Source organism: Falco biarmicus, chromosome Z (assembly GCF_023638135.1).
Source record: "Falco biarmicus isolate bFalBia1 chromosome Z, bFalBia1.pri, whole genome shotgun sequence".
Taxonomy (NCBI): domain Eukaryota; kingdom Metazoa; phylum Chordata; class Aves; order Falconiformes; family Falconidae; genus Falco; species Falco biarmicus.
Window position 1 is genome coordinate 30,657 of NC_079311.1, and position 14,709 is coordinate 45,365.

Here is a 14,709-nt window from a genome sequence, read left to right on the forward strand (position 1 = left end):
CTGAGCCCTCCTATGACCTGCCTGCCTTCCTTCCACTGTTCCCTCATGCTTCTCTCGGAGCAGGCAGAGCTTCAGCCCTTTGCGGTGACCCTTTGTGCCCGACTTGGCAGCCTGCCTCCTTCGGCAGGTGCCGGCTCTGGAAGTCCTTGCCTCGCACAGGAGACTGCAGTGCACTGGCGCATGGTTAGCCATGCCAACGGAAACACTTTATTGCAAGAAGGCAGCCTGCTGAGTTCTGCCGTTGTGAGCAGCGCGGGCAGGACAGAGCAGGCCTTTGTCACTGAGGCTGCCTTTCATCAGCAGGGATTGCCCCAGCAGGAAACGGTCGTCGTGCGCTGCAGCCTGCCCTGCATGCTCCTCACGGTGCTGCTCCAAGCTATTTCGCCCTTAGGTACTGCAGGAGCTCCTGCAGCCGAGTAAAGAAGTCCAGCAGCTTCTGGACTGGAAACGGGCAGGGTGGAAACCGGCTCGATTCTGTTGGCCTTGGCCTTGGCCTTGGCCTCTGAACGGGGGTGTAGGTGAAGACTGGCTGTGGCCTTGCAGTAGTGGTTACTGCTGGGCGCAGGCCCATCTGCGCCAGGATCCAGTCGTAGAAGTGCTGGGTGGAGGTGTAGACTCCGGGCTTCCTTGCTCTCGCACAGCCCGTCCCCCAGCTGGTCACGCCAACAAGCCAGAAGTAGTCGGCGCTCTTGTCTTGGCACACGAGAGGCCCACCGCTGTCCCCCTGCAGCACAGGAGAGAGGACGAAGGGGTTGTTGGGTGGCCACCGTCAGCCCGGTGGCTGGCTCCTTCTCTCTCACGGCACCTGCCAGAGCTGCATTCAGTGGCCAGCCAAGCTCTGTAGAAGCTTGCCTGGCAGGGGGCGGTGGGCCTGTAAGGCAGGGCTCGCTCTCACCGCTCTTCACGGTGGTGGTGAAGGTGTGTCAGACGGCTGGGATGGTGGAGCTGTGGGCTGCCAAGGGCACCGCGTGGGCCTTCTGGGCAGCGTGCCAAGCCTCTGGGACAAGGCGGGCAGGCCCTGGGCAAGGGCCTGCCCATGGGGAAGGGCGGGTAAGGCCCTCAGCGGTGGGGACCCAGCCATGGGAGTGTGAGTGGCCAGCAAAAGGCCGTGATGGCGCACGTTTGGGCGGTTGTGGCGGGGCTGCCTGTGCTGCCGGGGCTTGGCTTGTAGCATGCTCCTACCTGGCAGGTGTCGATGCCGCCCTGCGGATAGCCAGCACACATGTTGTGGGTGTGGATGGCCCCCCTGTACCAGCCGCTGCTGTTACAGACCCTGGCATCAATGAGGTGGACCTGGGCCTCCTGCAGCACGTATGCCGATCCTCCAGCTGTGAAGAGCACAGAAAGGAATGAACACCCAGCCGCTGATTGCCAGTTCTCCTCCCGCGTCTGGCTGAAGCGCTCCCCCGGGGCTCGGCTTTGCATGCCGACAGGCGCTGGACCGCTCTTGCCTTTCTGCCTTGCTCTGGGTCAATGGCTCCGGCCCCTCTCTGGAAGAGAGAGGCATATGCCCCCACAGCCTGACACTGGCTTTCGCCTCTGCCGTCAGGAAGCGCGTCCTCCTTCCCCAAGCTGGCCAAGCTTGCACTGGCACCGCCACTGCGTTTGGGCCACTCACCTCTTGCTTTCCTGGCACCCCAGCCACTGACGTAGCAGGCTGTCAGCTCTGAGACTCTCAGCGAGGCGTCGGGCACACAGGCAAGCTGTACGTAGCTGTTGCACTGGACAGGCTGGTCCAGCTCCAGCAAGGCAATGTCGTTCCTCTGCGTGACGTTCCAGTAGTGCTGGTGAACCAGCAGCCGCCTGACGGCGCGCACCTGAGCCTCAGGGCCCAGCTGAGTCAGCTGGGTGGCACCGAGCACCACGCGCAAGATGGTGATGTCCCTGGAAGGCAGATGGAGAGAGGGCTCAGAGGGAGCGCAGCCACGTGCTGCAGCAGCCCGGCACTTGCCCTGCCTTCTGCTCGACGAGGGAGAGAGGCAAGCAGCGCTAGGGAGGCTGCGACTGCCCTCGCGTGCCTTGGGCTCAAGCAGCGTTGAGCGGGAGGCTGCTGGGAAGCAGTGGCACGAGCCCAGCCTTCTCCTGAGCAGCCTCTCGGCGGGGCTCCGGAGTGCCCAGGCACTGGGCGTCCTGCAGGGCAAGGGGACGGCAGTAGCACGTGCCGCTGCGCTCAGGGCACCTGCTAGTGTTGTGGGGCTAGCCCCGAGCCCTGGTCCTCCTTACCTGACCTCGATGAAGCAGTGGGCTGCTGTGAGGACCCACTGTGGGCTGATGAGGGAGCCCCCGCAGATGTGCGCCGTGCCTCCTTCCACGAGAGCCTGGATGCTGACGATCCAGGGCCAGGCCCCCGGCAGGGCATCTGTGCCACCCACGACGCGCGACATGCCGTAGTGCAAAGCCATGGGACGAAGCCCGCAGCTCCCTCTGTAACCAGAAACTCCTTACTGTGCTGCTGGGTGGCTTGCGCCGTTGCGGCTGAAGGCCAGCCGTCTTCCCTCCCCACAAGGCATGGCCAGACGGGCCGAGGAAACCCGTGGGGCCAAAACCCGCTCCCCTCGCCCCGCTTTCTGCTTCAGCCCGCAGACCAGTTGTGCCGGCGGCCTGGCTGCTGTCAAGGCACTGAGCCTCCCACATGGCTTTCAGGAACCTGGGGGGTGGCCACGGGGGACAAGCAGGCCCCCTCCAGTGAAGCCCACAAGGCTTGCCCAACTCCCTCCCAGAGCCTCGGGCCACTTACCCACAGCTGTCCCATGTGCCGTGCACAGGACAGCACATGGCCAGCAGGACAACGAGGAGACGCAGAAAATCCATCGCTGCCAGCGACATGTGGCAGCTGCAAGGACAAGGGCTTGTCGCCACCAGTACGGCTGCCGACGGACTGCCCGCAGGATTCCCGTTGCCCGGGGTTCCCTTGGACGTGGGACTGATGTCACAGAGTGCCTGGTTCCGGGTGCTGGGCGTGGTGGTGTCGGGGGGGGGGGGGGTGGGGCAGGGGGGGTGGGGCGGGGGGGTGAGGGTAGGGAGGGGAGGCAATAGGAGGGGTTCCAAGCAGGAGTGGAGGCAGAAGCTGGGTTCACTTTGCCTTTGCAGTCTATGAAATCTGCTGGTTTGATGGTACGAACTTGTTACTGAATTGATCGTAAAAATCCCCAAAAGATATTTAGAGTGGACTGGAGGTGTTCCACATGTTGTGATAGCCCCTGTACAACAATTTTGCGCTGAATGGGCGCTGTCAGGCTCTACTGCCCTTCAAGTGGCTCTTGGCAATTTTCAAGGGCAAGTTCAGTACCATCATCCACCTCATCCACTTTGGGCAATGACTGTAGATCTAACTTTGCAGCCACGGCAACTGAGTTGGAGACCACCAATCAAAGGTGATACGGTATTTACAGATGGGTCTGGAAAAGTGGGAAAAGCCGCAGTGGCTTGGAAAAAAATGGGCAATGGCCTTCCCAAATTGTGCATCAGGAAGGATCATCGCAAGTCATGGCGTTGCGGGCTGCGGCCTTGGCATTTCTTTATTTCCCAGGCCCTGTTAATCTCATTACTGATTCAGCCTGTGTGGCAGCCCTCCTTTCCCAGTTGGAGCTGGCTGTCCATGGCCGTATCACCCATCCTAAGCTTTTTGGCAATTTTGACTGTAGTTCGGGAAGGGATTTGGAAACGCCGTTCTCCATTCTATGTTATGCATGTTACGGCCACACTTCCCTACGCGGTTCTGCAATCGATGGCAATGCTGGAGTTGATGCTCCAGGTTCTGTGGCTCTGTCGGTGCCTGTTCCTGAGGCCCACCTGCAGGTCGTGTTAGCCCACCAATTTTATCATCAGAATTGGCGATTCTTGTACCAACAGTTTGGCCAAAAGAGTCTCTCTCAGGCTGCTGCACGCAGCATTGTTGCAGCCTGTCCAGCCTGTCCAAACGGTATCCCCGTGCCCCGTTTTGGAGTTAATGGCAGAGGCCTTCAAGCTTTCCAACGCTGGTGTTACAACAGATGTAACTCATTACAATGCCGGTGGGGGATCCCCAGCAATTTGGTATTCCCCATTCCCCTGCGGGCCAAGCCATCGTTGAATGCATGAATGATACTCTTAAACGCCTGCTTGAAAAACAGAAAAGGGGAATGAGGGGAATGACCCAGAGGCACGTTCCGAGAAAGCATGCTATATTTTGAACTTTTTGAAAATCTCTGTCGACCGTGCGGTGCCTCCCATTGTACGATATTTTGTGTCAACTGGTGACAAGCAGCAAAAGCACCAAGGTGTCTTAGTACGCGGGAAAGACCCTCATACCAGGCATTGGTCAGGACCGCATGGATTGTTAACTTGGGGGAGAGGTGATGCTTGTGTTTCTACAGATGAAGGTCCGCGATGGGATACCTGCTCGCTGTGTGCGGCCTGAGCTTAGCGTGCCGGACCGTGGGAGCGCTGCTGCCGCCAGTCAACCCAACAACTGATGTGTGGGTCTCCTTAGCACAGCAACTGAACACATCCTGGCTTGGTGTGCCCTTCCTGACTTGCAAACAAGTGAATGTATGTGGGGAATGAAGAATCTTACTGAAAGCCTTGATATCGGGGACAAGGGATTACCTCTGTATGATGTTAATGCAAAAGAAGCTGATATTGTTTGCGCTTTGAATGTCGATAGTTGTCTTTATGTAGATGCTAACGTAGTAGGAGGCTACGATGGGACCATGACACCCACATAAATCAACACGTGAACATGTTGATAAGCATAATGCGCTTAAACGCAATATAGCTTTGGATGAAGCAGGTAATGATGTAGTTGATTTATGGAACTGACGGGAACGTATTGCAGTGGTTCTTCTCTTCTCCGGAGTAACAGCAGGGAAAGCATTCAAGAGTTAAATCACCTTGTTTGTTAGGCAGTTAAGAACGTGAGTCAAATTGGCCGCTATTACATACAAAACAGAGCAAGTATTGGCTTTTTGTTGTTGGCTCAAGGACATGGCTGTGAGGATTTTGATGGTACATGCTGCGCGGATTTTAGGCACCCCATTGCAGCAACATGTTATCAAAACCTGAGAAAATGTCAGCCTTTTTGGCATCCATTCACTCAATTGGCAGTATCGTTTGTTTGCTATTGCCTTGGTTGCCGTCATGTTTGCAAGGGCCCTGCAGAACATGGAAAACCCGGTACTAGCTGTTCAAAAAAAAAAAAAGGGGGGGGGGGGGGAGGGGGAGGGGGAGGGGGGCCCCGGTAATTGTAGAATCGTACGGAACAGAGACAGTGGGATAATGTGAGGTTGTGGCCTTGCTTTGGCGATGTGCAGCTGAGATCCTGCAGCAAAGAGTTCATAACTTTGAGGGAGTATGAGAAGAAACTAGGATGCAACAGAAACAAAGGAGGAATGTGATCTCACCTCTAGAAGATAAGGAAACAGCATGAACAGTAGAGAGTAGCCTAGAATGAAGAGCGCTAAGGAACGTGTTGTATGAATTTGACTGATCGCTCAAACTCTATTCATAAGCAGCTTGCAGAGTTGAGAAAAAACGTACAGGCCATCAAGGCTGAGAACGGGTTAACGGACTGGCTACAGGGTTTAGGAATTACTGGAGGGTTAAAAGACTTGTTTCTGCGCGGGTTAACGATGTTATTTGCCATTGTAATCTCTTTGGTGATAATGGGCTGCGTGTGGAATTGCTTTATGAGAATGATGAACAGATTGATAAAAGGGGTCTGGATCGCTCAAAAACAAAAAGGGGGATTTGTGGAGTGGCTGGAAGACAACGGACATATTATGAGCAGTGCAGACCACGTAACTTTGTTGGAATAGCAGGCCGAGCAGGCCGCAGCTGTAACAAGCTGCAGGTGTTGTGAAGGACATATGCAAGGCCAAGAGAGACAAAGAGACTGTGTACTCGCCAGAGAGATAAGAGAGCTGGACAGAAAGGTGAGGAAAAACCGGATGCCTGCACAAGGGGGGAGCAGCGTGTGGGCACCACACTGGGACCAATCCTAGGGGAGGTGGAAGCGTGTGAACGAGTCGTTTTAACCGATCACCTTTTCCATACCAAAGCCTGCATAGAGTGTGTATTTTTAGCTGGGGGTATAAATGGCTGTGAGTCTGTTAAGAGCATCTGTAGAGTATGAATTGCTGTGTATCCCTTAATAAAGTGGCACCAACTTGATCACATTGGTCGTATCAGTTGTGTCCGAGCCTTCTGCGTCAACAGGGTAGTGCCACTGGCTCTGCCATCACACCAGGCCAGTGGTGTGGGACACAGTAGAGGGAGCCCGGGGTAGAAGAGGCGCTGCATGACAGCGACAGCAGCGGGGCCTGTGCAGGCTGGTGCTCCCTTGGCAGAACATCTGCGCTCGCCCTGCGGTAGAGGACGGGGAAGAGAGAGAAGGCTGTTGCCCTGCAGTGCTCATGCACATGTGCAAGCCCACGTGTGCAGGTCCAACTTCTGTTAGTGAGGACTGGCAGGTTTCTTGGACAGGCACTGGGAAGGCAGTCAGGTGTCGGGTGGCCTGAGGGTCCTGACCTCTTCTTCCTCAGCCAAAGTGCCGCGAGTCCCAGAATCACACAATGGTCGTTGTTGGAGGGAACCTCTGGAGATTATCCAGTCCAACGCCCTGCAAAAGCAGGCTGTGCTAGAGCAGGTTGCACAAAATCCTGTGCAGGTGGTGCTGGAATGTCTCCAGAGGCCTCTCTGGGCAGCCGGTGCCAGTGATCTTAAGCTGGAGTGCTGTGCAAGGGTCCCTGTGCTGGTGGGGGGCAGTGCCTGGGCTAGCTGCAAGATCAAGGCACTGCAAAGGGGCAAGGAGATGATGAGCACAACAAGCCCATGCCACGCTCCCTGCCTCCCCACGTGACGGTGCCTGTGCCCAGGTCCCTGGTGGCTGTGGAGGCCACCTGGCACTGGGCACCCTTTCCCCTGGCTACTCGGAGGCTGCCTTAGGCTCTCTCTAGTCCACTCAGGCCCCCTTCTGAGGCCTTCGTTGCACCCCAGACCCCTCTGCAGAGCCTCAAGCCCTCAAAAAAAGCCCACCGGACGGGGGGCCTGGTCCCCTAGTCTCGACCATTCCACTCGAGTCCCCGCGGCACCCCTCCATAGGGGTCTGGTATGCCCCAGGCCTCCGGTTGCTCCTCTAGCGTGGCCGCTACTACAGCCAGGAGGCAGCCAGGGAGGGGGGCAACTGCCGAGCAGCAGCAGCAGCAGCCTCTTTGCTCCCACTCAAAGCTCAAGGCGCTCCCTGCAGCCACTGCAGCCGTAGGCTTGGGCTTGGAAACGTGGTGCAGCTGTGAAAGCAGAGCAGCCTGGGGAAGCCCAGGAACTCCGTGGCGTGAGCAAAGGCCCCAGCTCGTGGATTTCCCCTGAAGCCCAGCTGGCCCTGAGAGGCCACTTTCAAGCTGGCTTGCGCCTCGTACAGAAGCCCACAGGGATGCCAGCAGGAGCCAGCCCAAGGCATTCTCTGCTTCCAACTGCCACCCCCAAGGCCCTGAGCCCTCCTATGACCTGCCTGCCTTCCTTCCACTGTTCCCTCATGCTTCTCTCGGAGCAGGCAGAGCTTCAGCCCTTTGCGGTGACCCTTTGTGCCCGACTTGGCAGCCTGCCTCCTTCGGCAGGTGCCGGCTCTGGAAGTCCTTGCCTCGCACAGGAGACTGCAGTGCACTGGCGCATGGTTAGCCATGCCAACGGAAACACTTTATTGCAAGAAGGCAGCCTGCTGAGTTCTGCCGTTGTGAGCAGCGCGGGCAGGACAGAGCAGGCCTTTGTCACTGAGGCTGCCTTTCATCAGCAGGGATTGCCCCAGCAGGAAACGGTCGTCGTGCGCTGCAGCCTGCCCTGCATGCTGCTCACGGTGCTGCTCCAAGCTATTTCGCCCTTAGGTACTGCAGGAGCTCCTGCAGCCGAGTAAAGAAGTCCAGCAGCTTCTGGACTGGAAACGGGCAGGGTGGAAACCGGCTCGATTCTGTTGGCCTTGGCCTTGGCCTTGGCCTTGGCCTCTGAACGGGGGTGTAGGTGAAGACTGGCTGTGGCCTTGCAGTAGTGGTTACTGCTGGGCGCAGGCCCATCTGCGCCAGGATCCAGTCGTAGAAGTGCTGGGTGGAGGTGTAGACTCCGGGCTTCCTTGCTCTCGCACAGCCCGTCCCCCAGCTGGTCACGCCAACAAGCCAGAAGTAGTCGGCGCTCTTGTCTTGGCACACGAGAGGCCCACCGCTGTCCCCCTGCAGCACAGGAGAGAGGACGAAGGGGTTGTTGGGTGGCCACCGTCAGCCCGGTGGCTGGCTCCTTCTCTCTCACGGCACCTGCCAGAGCTGCATTCAGTGGCCAGCCAAGCTCTGTAGAAGCTTGCCTGGCAGGGGGCGGTGGGCCTGTAAGGCAGGGCTCGCTCTCACCGCTCTTCACGGTGGTGGTGAAGGTGTGTCAGACGGCTGGGATGGTGGAGCTGTGGGCTGCCAAGGGCACCGCGTGGGCCTTCTGGGCAGCGTGCCAAGCCTCCGGGACAAGGCGGGCAGGCCCTGGGCAAGGGCCTGCCCATGGGGAAGGGCGGGTAAGGCCCTCAGCGGTGGGGACCCAGCCATGGGAGTGTGAGTGGCCAGCAAAAGGCCATGATGGCGCACGTTTGGGCGGTTGTGGCGGGGCTGCCTGTGCTGCCGGGGCTTGGCTTGTAGCACGCTCCTACCTGGCAGGTGTCGATGCCGCCCTGCGGATAGCCAGCACACATGTTGTGGGTGTGGATGGCCCCCCTGTACCAGCCGCTGCTGTTACAGACCCTGGCATCAATGAGGTGGACCTGGGCCTCCTGCAGCACGTATGCCGATCCTCCAGCTGTGAAGAGCACAGAAAGGAATGAACACCCAGCCGCTGATTGCCAGTTCTCCTCCCGCGTCTGGCTGAAGCGCTCCCCCGGGGCTCGGCTTTGCATGCCGACAGGCGCTGGACCGCTCTTGCCTTTCTGCCTTGCTCTGGGTCAATGGCTCCGGCCCCTCTCTGGAAGAGAGAGGCATATGCCCCCACAGCCTGACACTGGCTTTCGCCTCTGCCGTCAGGAAGCGCATCCTCCTTCCCCAAGCTGGCCAAGCTTGCACTGGCACCGCCACTGCGTTTGGGCCACTCACCTCTTGCTTTCCTGGCACCCCAGCCACTGACGTAGCAGGCTGTCAGCTCTGAGACTCTCAGCGAGGCGTCGGGCACACAGGCAAGCTGTACGTAGCTGTTGCACTGGACAGGCTGGTCCAGCTCCAGCAAGGCAATGTCGTTCCTCTGCGTGACGTTCCAGTAGTGCTGGTGAACCAGCAGCCGCCTGACGGCGCGCACCTGAGCCTCAGGGCCCAGCTGAGTCAGCTGGGTGGCACCGAGCACCACGCGCAAGACGGTGATGTCCCTGGAAGGCAGATGGAGAGAGGGCTCAGAGGGAGCGCAGCCACGTGCTGCAGCAGCCCGGCACTTGCCCTGCCTTCTGCTCGACGAGGGAGAGAGGCAAGCAGCGCTAGGGAGGCTGCGACTGCCCTCGCGTGCCTTGGGCTCAAGCAGCGTTGAGCGGGAGGCTGCTGGGAAGCAGTGGCACGAGCCCAGCCTTCTCCTGAGCAGCCTCTCGGCGGGGCTCCGGAGTGCCCAGGCACTGGGCATCCTGCAGGGCAAGGGGACGGCAGTAGCACGTGCCGCTGCGCTCAGGGCACCTGCTAGTGTTGTGGGGCTAGCCCCGAGCCCTGGTCCTCCTTACCTGACCTCGATGAAGCAGTGGGCTGCTGTGAGGACCCACTGTGGGCTGATGAGGGAGCCCCCGCAGATGTGCGCCGTGCCTCCTTCCACGAGAGCCTGGATGCTGACGATCCAGGGCCAGGCCCCCGGCAGGGCATCTGTGCCACCCACGACGCGCGACATGCCGTAGTGCAAAGCCATGGGACGAAGCCCGCAGCTCCCTCTGTAACCAGAAACTCCTTACTGTGCTGCTGGGTGGCTTGCGCCGTTGCGGCTGAAGGCCAGCCGTCTTCCCTCCCCACAAGGCATGGCCAGACGGGCCGAGGAAACCCGTGGGGCCAAAACCCGCTCCCCTCGCCCCGCTTTCTGCTTCAGCCCGCAGACCAGTTGTGCCGGCGGCCTGGCTGCTGTCAAGGCACTGAGCCTCCCACATGGCTTTCAGGAACCTGGGGGGTGGCCACGGGGGACAAGCAGGCCCCCTCCAGTGAAGCCCACAAGGCTTGCCCAACTCCCTCCCAGAGCCTCGGGCCACTTACCCACAGCTGTCCCATGTGCCGTGCACAGGACAGCACACGGCCAGCAGGACAACGAGGAGACGCAGAAAATCCATCGCTGCCAGCGACATGTGGCAGCTGCAAGGACGAGGGCTTGTCGCCACCAGTACGGCTGCCGACGGACTGCCCGCAGGATTCCCGTTGCCCGGGGTTCCCTTGGACGTGGGACTGATGTCACAGAGTGCCTGGTTCCGGGTGCTGGGCGTGGTGGTGTCGGGGGGGGTGGGGGTGGGGCAGGGGGGGTGGGGCGGGGGGGTGAGGGTAGGGAGGGGAGGCAATAGGAGGGGTTCCAAGCAGGAGTGGAGGCAGAAGCTGGGATCACTTTGCCTTTGCAGTCTATGAAATCTGCTGGTTTGATGGTACGAACTTGTTACTGAATTGATCGTAAAAATCCCCAAAAGATATTTAGAGTGGACTGGAGGTGTTCCACATGTTGTGATAGCCCCTGTACAACAATTTTGCGCTGAATGGGCGCTGTCAGACTCTACTGCCCTTCAAGTGGCTCTTGGCAATTTTCAAGGGCAAGTTCAGTACCATCATCCACCTCATCCACTTTGGGCAATGACTGTAGATCTAACTTTGCAGCCACGGCAACTGAGTTGGAGACCACCAATCAAAGGTGATACGGTATTTACAGATGGGTCTGGAAAAGTGGGAAAAGCCGCAGTGGCTTGGAAAAAAATGGGCAATGGCCTTCCCAAATTGTGCATCAGGAAGGATCATCGCAAGTCATGGCGTTGCGGGCTGCGGCCTTGGCATTTCTTTATTTCCCAGGCCCTGTTAATCTCATTACTGATTCAGCCTGTGTGGCAGCCCTCCTTTCCCAGTTGGAGCTGGCTGTCCATGGCCGTATCACCCATCCTAAGCTTTTTGGCAATTTTGACTGTAGTTCGGGAAGGGATTTGGAAACGCCGTTCTCCATTCTATGTTATGCATGTTACGGCCACACTTCCCTACGCGGTTCTGCAATCGATGGCAATGCTGGAGTTGATGCTCCAGGTTCTGTGGCTCTGTCGGTGCCTGTTCCTGAGGCCCACCTGCAGGTCGTGTTAGCCCACCAATTTTATCATCAGAATTGGCGATTCTTGTACCAACAGTTTGGCCAAAAGAGTCTCTCTCAGGCTGCTGCACGCAGCATTGTTGCAGCCTGTCCAGCCTGTCCAAACGGTATCCCCGTGCCCCGTTTTGGAGTTAATGGCAGAGGCCTTCAAGCTTTCCAACGCTGGTGTTACAACAGATGTAACTCATTACAATGCCGGTGGGGGATCCCCAGCAATTTGGTATTCCCCATTCCCCTGCGGGCCAAGCCATCGTTGAATGCATGAATGATACTCTTAAACGCCTGCTTGAAAAACAGAAAAGGGGAATGAGGGGAATGACCCAGAGGCACGTTCCGAGAAAGCATGCTATATTTTGAACTTTTTGAAAATCTCTGTCGACCGTGCGGTGCCTCCCATTGTACGATATTTTGTGTCAACTGGTGACAAGCAGCAAAAGCACCAAGGTGTCTTAGTACGCGGGAAAGACCCTCATACCAGGCATTGGTCAGGACCGCATGGATTGTTAACTTGGGGGAGAGGTGATGCTTGTGTTTCTACAGATGAAGGTCCGCGATGGGATACCTGCTCGCTGTGTGCGGCCTGAGCTTAGCGTGCCGGACCGTGGGAGCGCTGCTGCCGCCAGTCAACCCAACAACTGATGTGTGGGTCTCCTTAGCACAGTAACTGAACACATCCTGGCTTGGTGTGCCCTTCCTGACTTGCAAACAAGTGAATGTATGTGGGGAATGAAGAATCTTACTGAAAGCCTTGATATCGGGGATAAGGGATTACCTCTGTATGATGTTAATGCAAAAGAAGCTGATATTGTTTGCGCTTTGAATGTCGATAGTTGTCTTTATGTAGATGCTAACGTAGTAGGAGGCTACGATGGGACCATGACACCCACATAAATCAACACGTGAACATGTTGATAAGCATAATGCGCTTAAACGCAATATAGCTTTGGATGAAGCAGGTAATGATGTAGTTGATTTATGGAACTGACGGGAACGTATTGCAGTGGTTCTCCTCTTCTCCGGAGTAACAGCAGGGAAAGCATTCAAGAGTTAAATCACCTTGTTTGTTAGGCAGTTAAGAACGTGAGTCAAATTGGCCGCTATTACATACAAAACAGAGCAAGTATTGGCTTTTTGTTGTTGGCTCAAGGACATGGCTGTGAGGATTTTGATGGTACATGCTGCGCAGATTTTAGGCGCCCCATTGCAGCAACATGTTATCAAAACCTGAGAAAATGTCAGCCTTTTTGGCATCCATTCACTCAATTGGCAGTATCGTTTGTTTGCTATTGCCTTGGTTGCCGTCATGTTTGCAAGGGCCCTGCAGAACATGGAAAACCCGGTACTAGCTGTTCAAAAAAAAAAAAAGGGGGGGGGGGGGGGGAGGGGGAGGGGGAGGGGGGCCCCGGTAATTGTAGAATCGTACGGAACAGAGACAGTGGGATAATGTGAGGTTGTGGCCTTGCTTTGGCGATGTGCAGCTGAGATCCTGCAGCAAAGAGTTCATAACTTTGAGGGAGTATGAGAAGAAACTAGGATGCAACAGAAACAAAGGAGGAATGTGATCTCACCTCTAGAAGATAAGGAAACAGCATGAACAGTAGAGAGTAGCCTAGAGTGAAGAGCGCTAAGGAACGTGTTGTATGAATTTGACTGATCGCTCAAACTCTATTCATAAGCAGCTTGCAGAGTTGAGAAAAAACGTACAGGCCATCAAGGCTGAGAACGGGTTAACGGACTGGCTACAGGGTTTAGGAATTACTGGAGGGTTAAAAGACTTGTTTCTGCGCGGGTTAACGATGTTATTTGCCATTGTAATCTCTTTGGTGATAATGGGCTGCGTGTGGAATTGCTTTATGAGAATGATGAACAGATTGATAAAAGGGGTCTGGATCGCTCAAAAACAAAAAGGGGGATTTGTGGAGTGGCTGGAAGACAACGGACATATTATGAGCAGTGCAGACCACGTAACTTTGTTGGAATAGCAGGCCGAGCAGGCCGCAGCTGTAACAAGCTGCAGGTGTTGTGAAGGACATATGCAAGGCCAAGAGAGACAAAGAGACTGTGTACTCGCCAGAGAGATAAGAGAGCTGGACAGAAAGGTGAGGAAAAACCGGATGCCTGCACAAGGGGGGAGCAGCGTGTGGGCACCACACTGGGACCAATCCTAGGGGAGGTGGAAGCGTGTGAACGAGTCGTTTTAACCGATCACCTTTTCCATACCAAAGCCTGCGTAGAGTGTGTATTTTTAGCTGGGGGTATAAATGGCTGTGAGTCTGTTAAGAGCATCTGTAGAGTATGAATTGCTGTGTATCCCTTAATAAAGTGGCACCAACTTGATCACATTGGTCGTATCAGTTGTGTCCGAGCCTTCTGCGTCAACAGGGTAGTGCCACTGGCTCTGCCATCACACCAGGCCAGTGGTGTGGGACACAGTAGAGGGAGCCCGGGGTAGAAGAGGCGCTGCATGACAGCGACAGCAGCGGGGCCTGTGCAGGCTGGTGCTCCCTTGGCAGAACATCTGCGCTCGCCCTGCGGTAGAGGACGGGGAAGAGAGAGAAGGCTGTTGCCCTGCAGTGCTCATGCACATGTGCAAGCCCACGTGTGCAGGTCCAACTTCTGTTAGTGAGGACTGGCAGGTTTCTTGGACAGGCACTGGGAAGGCAGTCAGGTGTCGGGTGGCCTGAGGGTCCTGACCTCTTCTTCCTCAGCCAAAGTGCCGCGAGTCCCAGAATCACACAATGGTCGTTGTTGGAGGGAACCTCTGGAGATTATCCAGTCCAACGCCCTGCAAAAGCCGGCTGTGCTAGAGCAGGTTGCACAAAATCCTGTGCAGGTGGTGCTGGAATGTCTCCAGAGGCCTCTCTGGGCAGCCGGTGCCAGTGATCTTAAGCTGGAGTGCTGTGCAAGGGTCCCTGTGCTGGTGGGGGGCAGTGCCTGGGCTAGCTGCAAGATCAAGGCACTGCAAAGGGGCAAGGAGATGATGAGCACAACAAGCCCATGCCATGCTCCCTGCCTCCCCACGTGACGGTGCCTGTGCCCAGGTCCCTGGTGGCTGTGGAGGCCACCTGGCACTGGGCACCCTTTCCCCTGGCTACTCGGAGGCTGCCTTAGGCTCTCTCTAGTCCACTCAGGCCCCCTTCTGAGGCCTTCGTTGCACCCCAGACCCCTCTGCAGAGCCTCAAGCCCTCAAAAAAAGCCCACCGGACGGGGGGCCTGGTCCCCTAGTCTCGACCATTCCACTCGAGTCCCCGCGGCACCTCTCCATAGGGGTCTGGTATGGCCCAGGCCTCCGGTTGCTCCTCTAGCGTGGCCGCTACTACAGCCAGGAGGCAGCCAGGGAGGGGGGCAACTGCCGAGCAGCAGCAGCAGCAGCCTCTTTGCTCCCACTCAAAGCTCAAGGCGCTCCCTGCAGCCACTGCAGCC

General features: G+C 57.1%; 2 protein-coding genes across 2 annotated transcripts; both read right to left on the bottom strand.

Moving 5' to 3' along the window:
• Positions 1-376: 376 nt before the first annotated feature.
• On the bottom strand, positions 377-2,811 carry LOC130142659 (acrosin-like). Its single transcript, XM_056324968.1, has 5 exons — positions 2,738-2,811; positions 2,224-2,424; positions 1,619-1,884; positions 1,183-1,328; positions 377-724 (listed from the first exon to the last, which is right to left on the bottom strand). Exons 1-5 carry the CDS (start codon positions 2,809-2,811, stop codon positions 377-379), a joined length of 1,035 nt encoding a protein of 344 aa, XP_056180943.1.
• A 3,377-nt stretch (positions 2,812-6,188) lies between these two features.
• LOC130142660 (acrosin-like) lies at positions 6,189-10,414 on the bottom strand. The gene is made up of 6 exons (XM_056324969.1): positions 10,209-10,414; positions 9,695-9,895; positions 9,090-9,355; positions 8,654-8,799; positions 7,966-8,195; positions 6,189-6,342 (listed from the first exon to the last, which is right to left on the bottom strand). The coding sequence occupies exons 1-6, from the start codon at positions 10,295-10,297 to the stop codon at positions 6,189-6,191; spliced, it is 1,086 nt and encodes a 361-aa protein (XP_056180944.1). The 5' UTR covers positions 10,298-10,414.
• Positions 10,415-14,709: the final 4,295 nt, after the last annotated feature.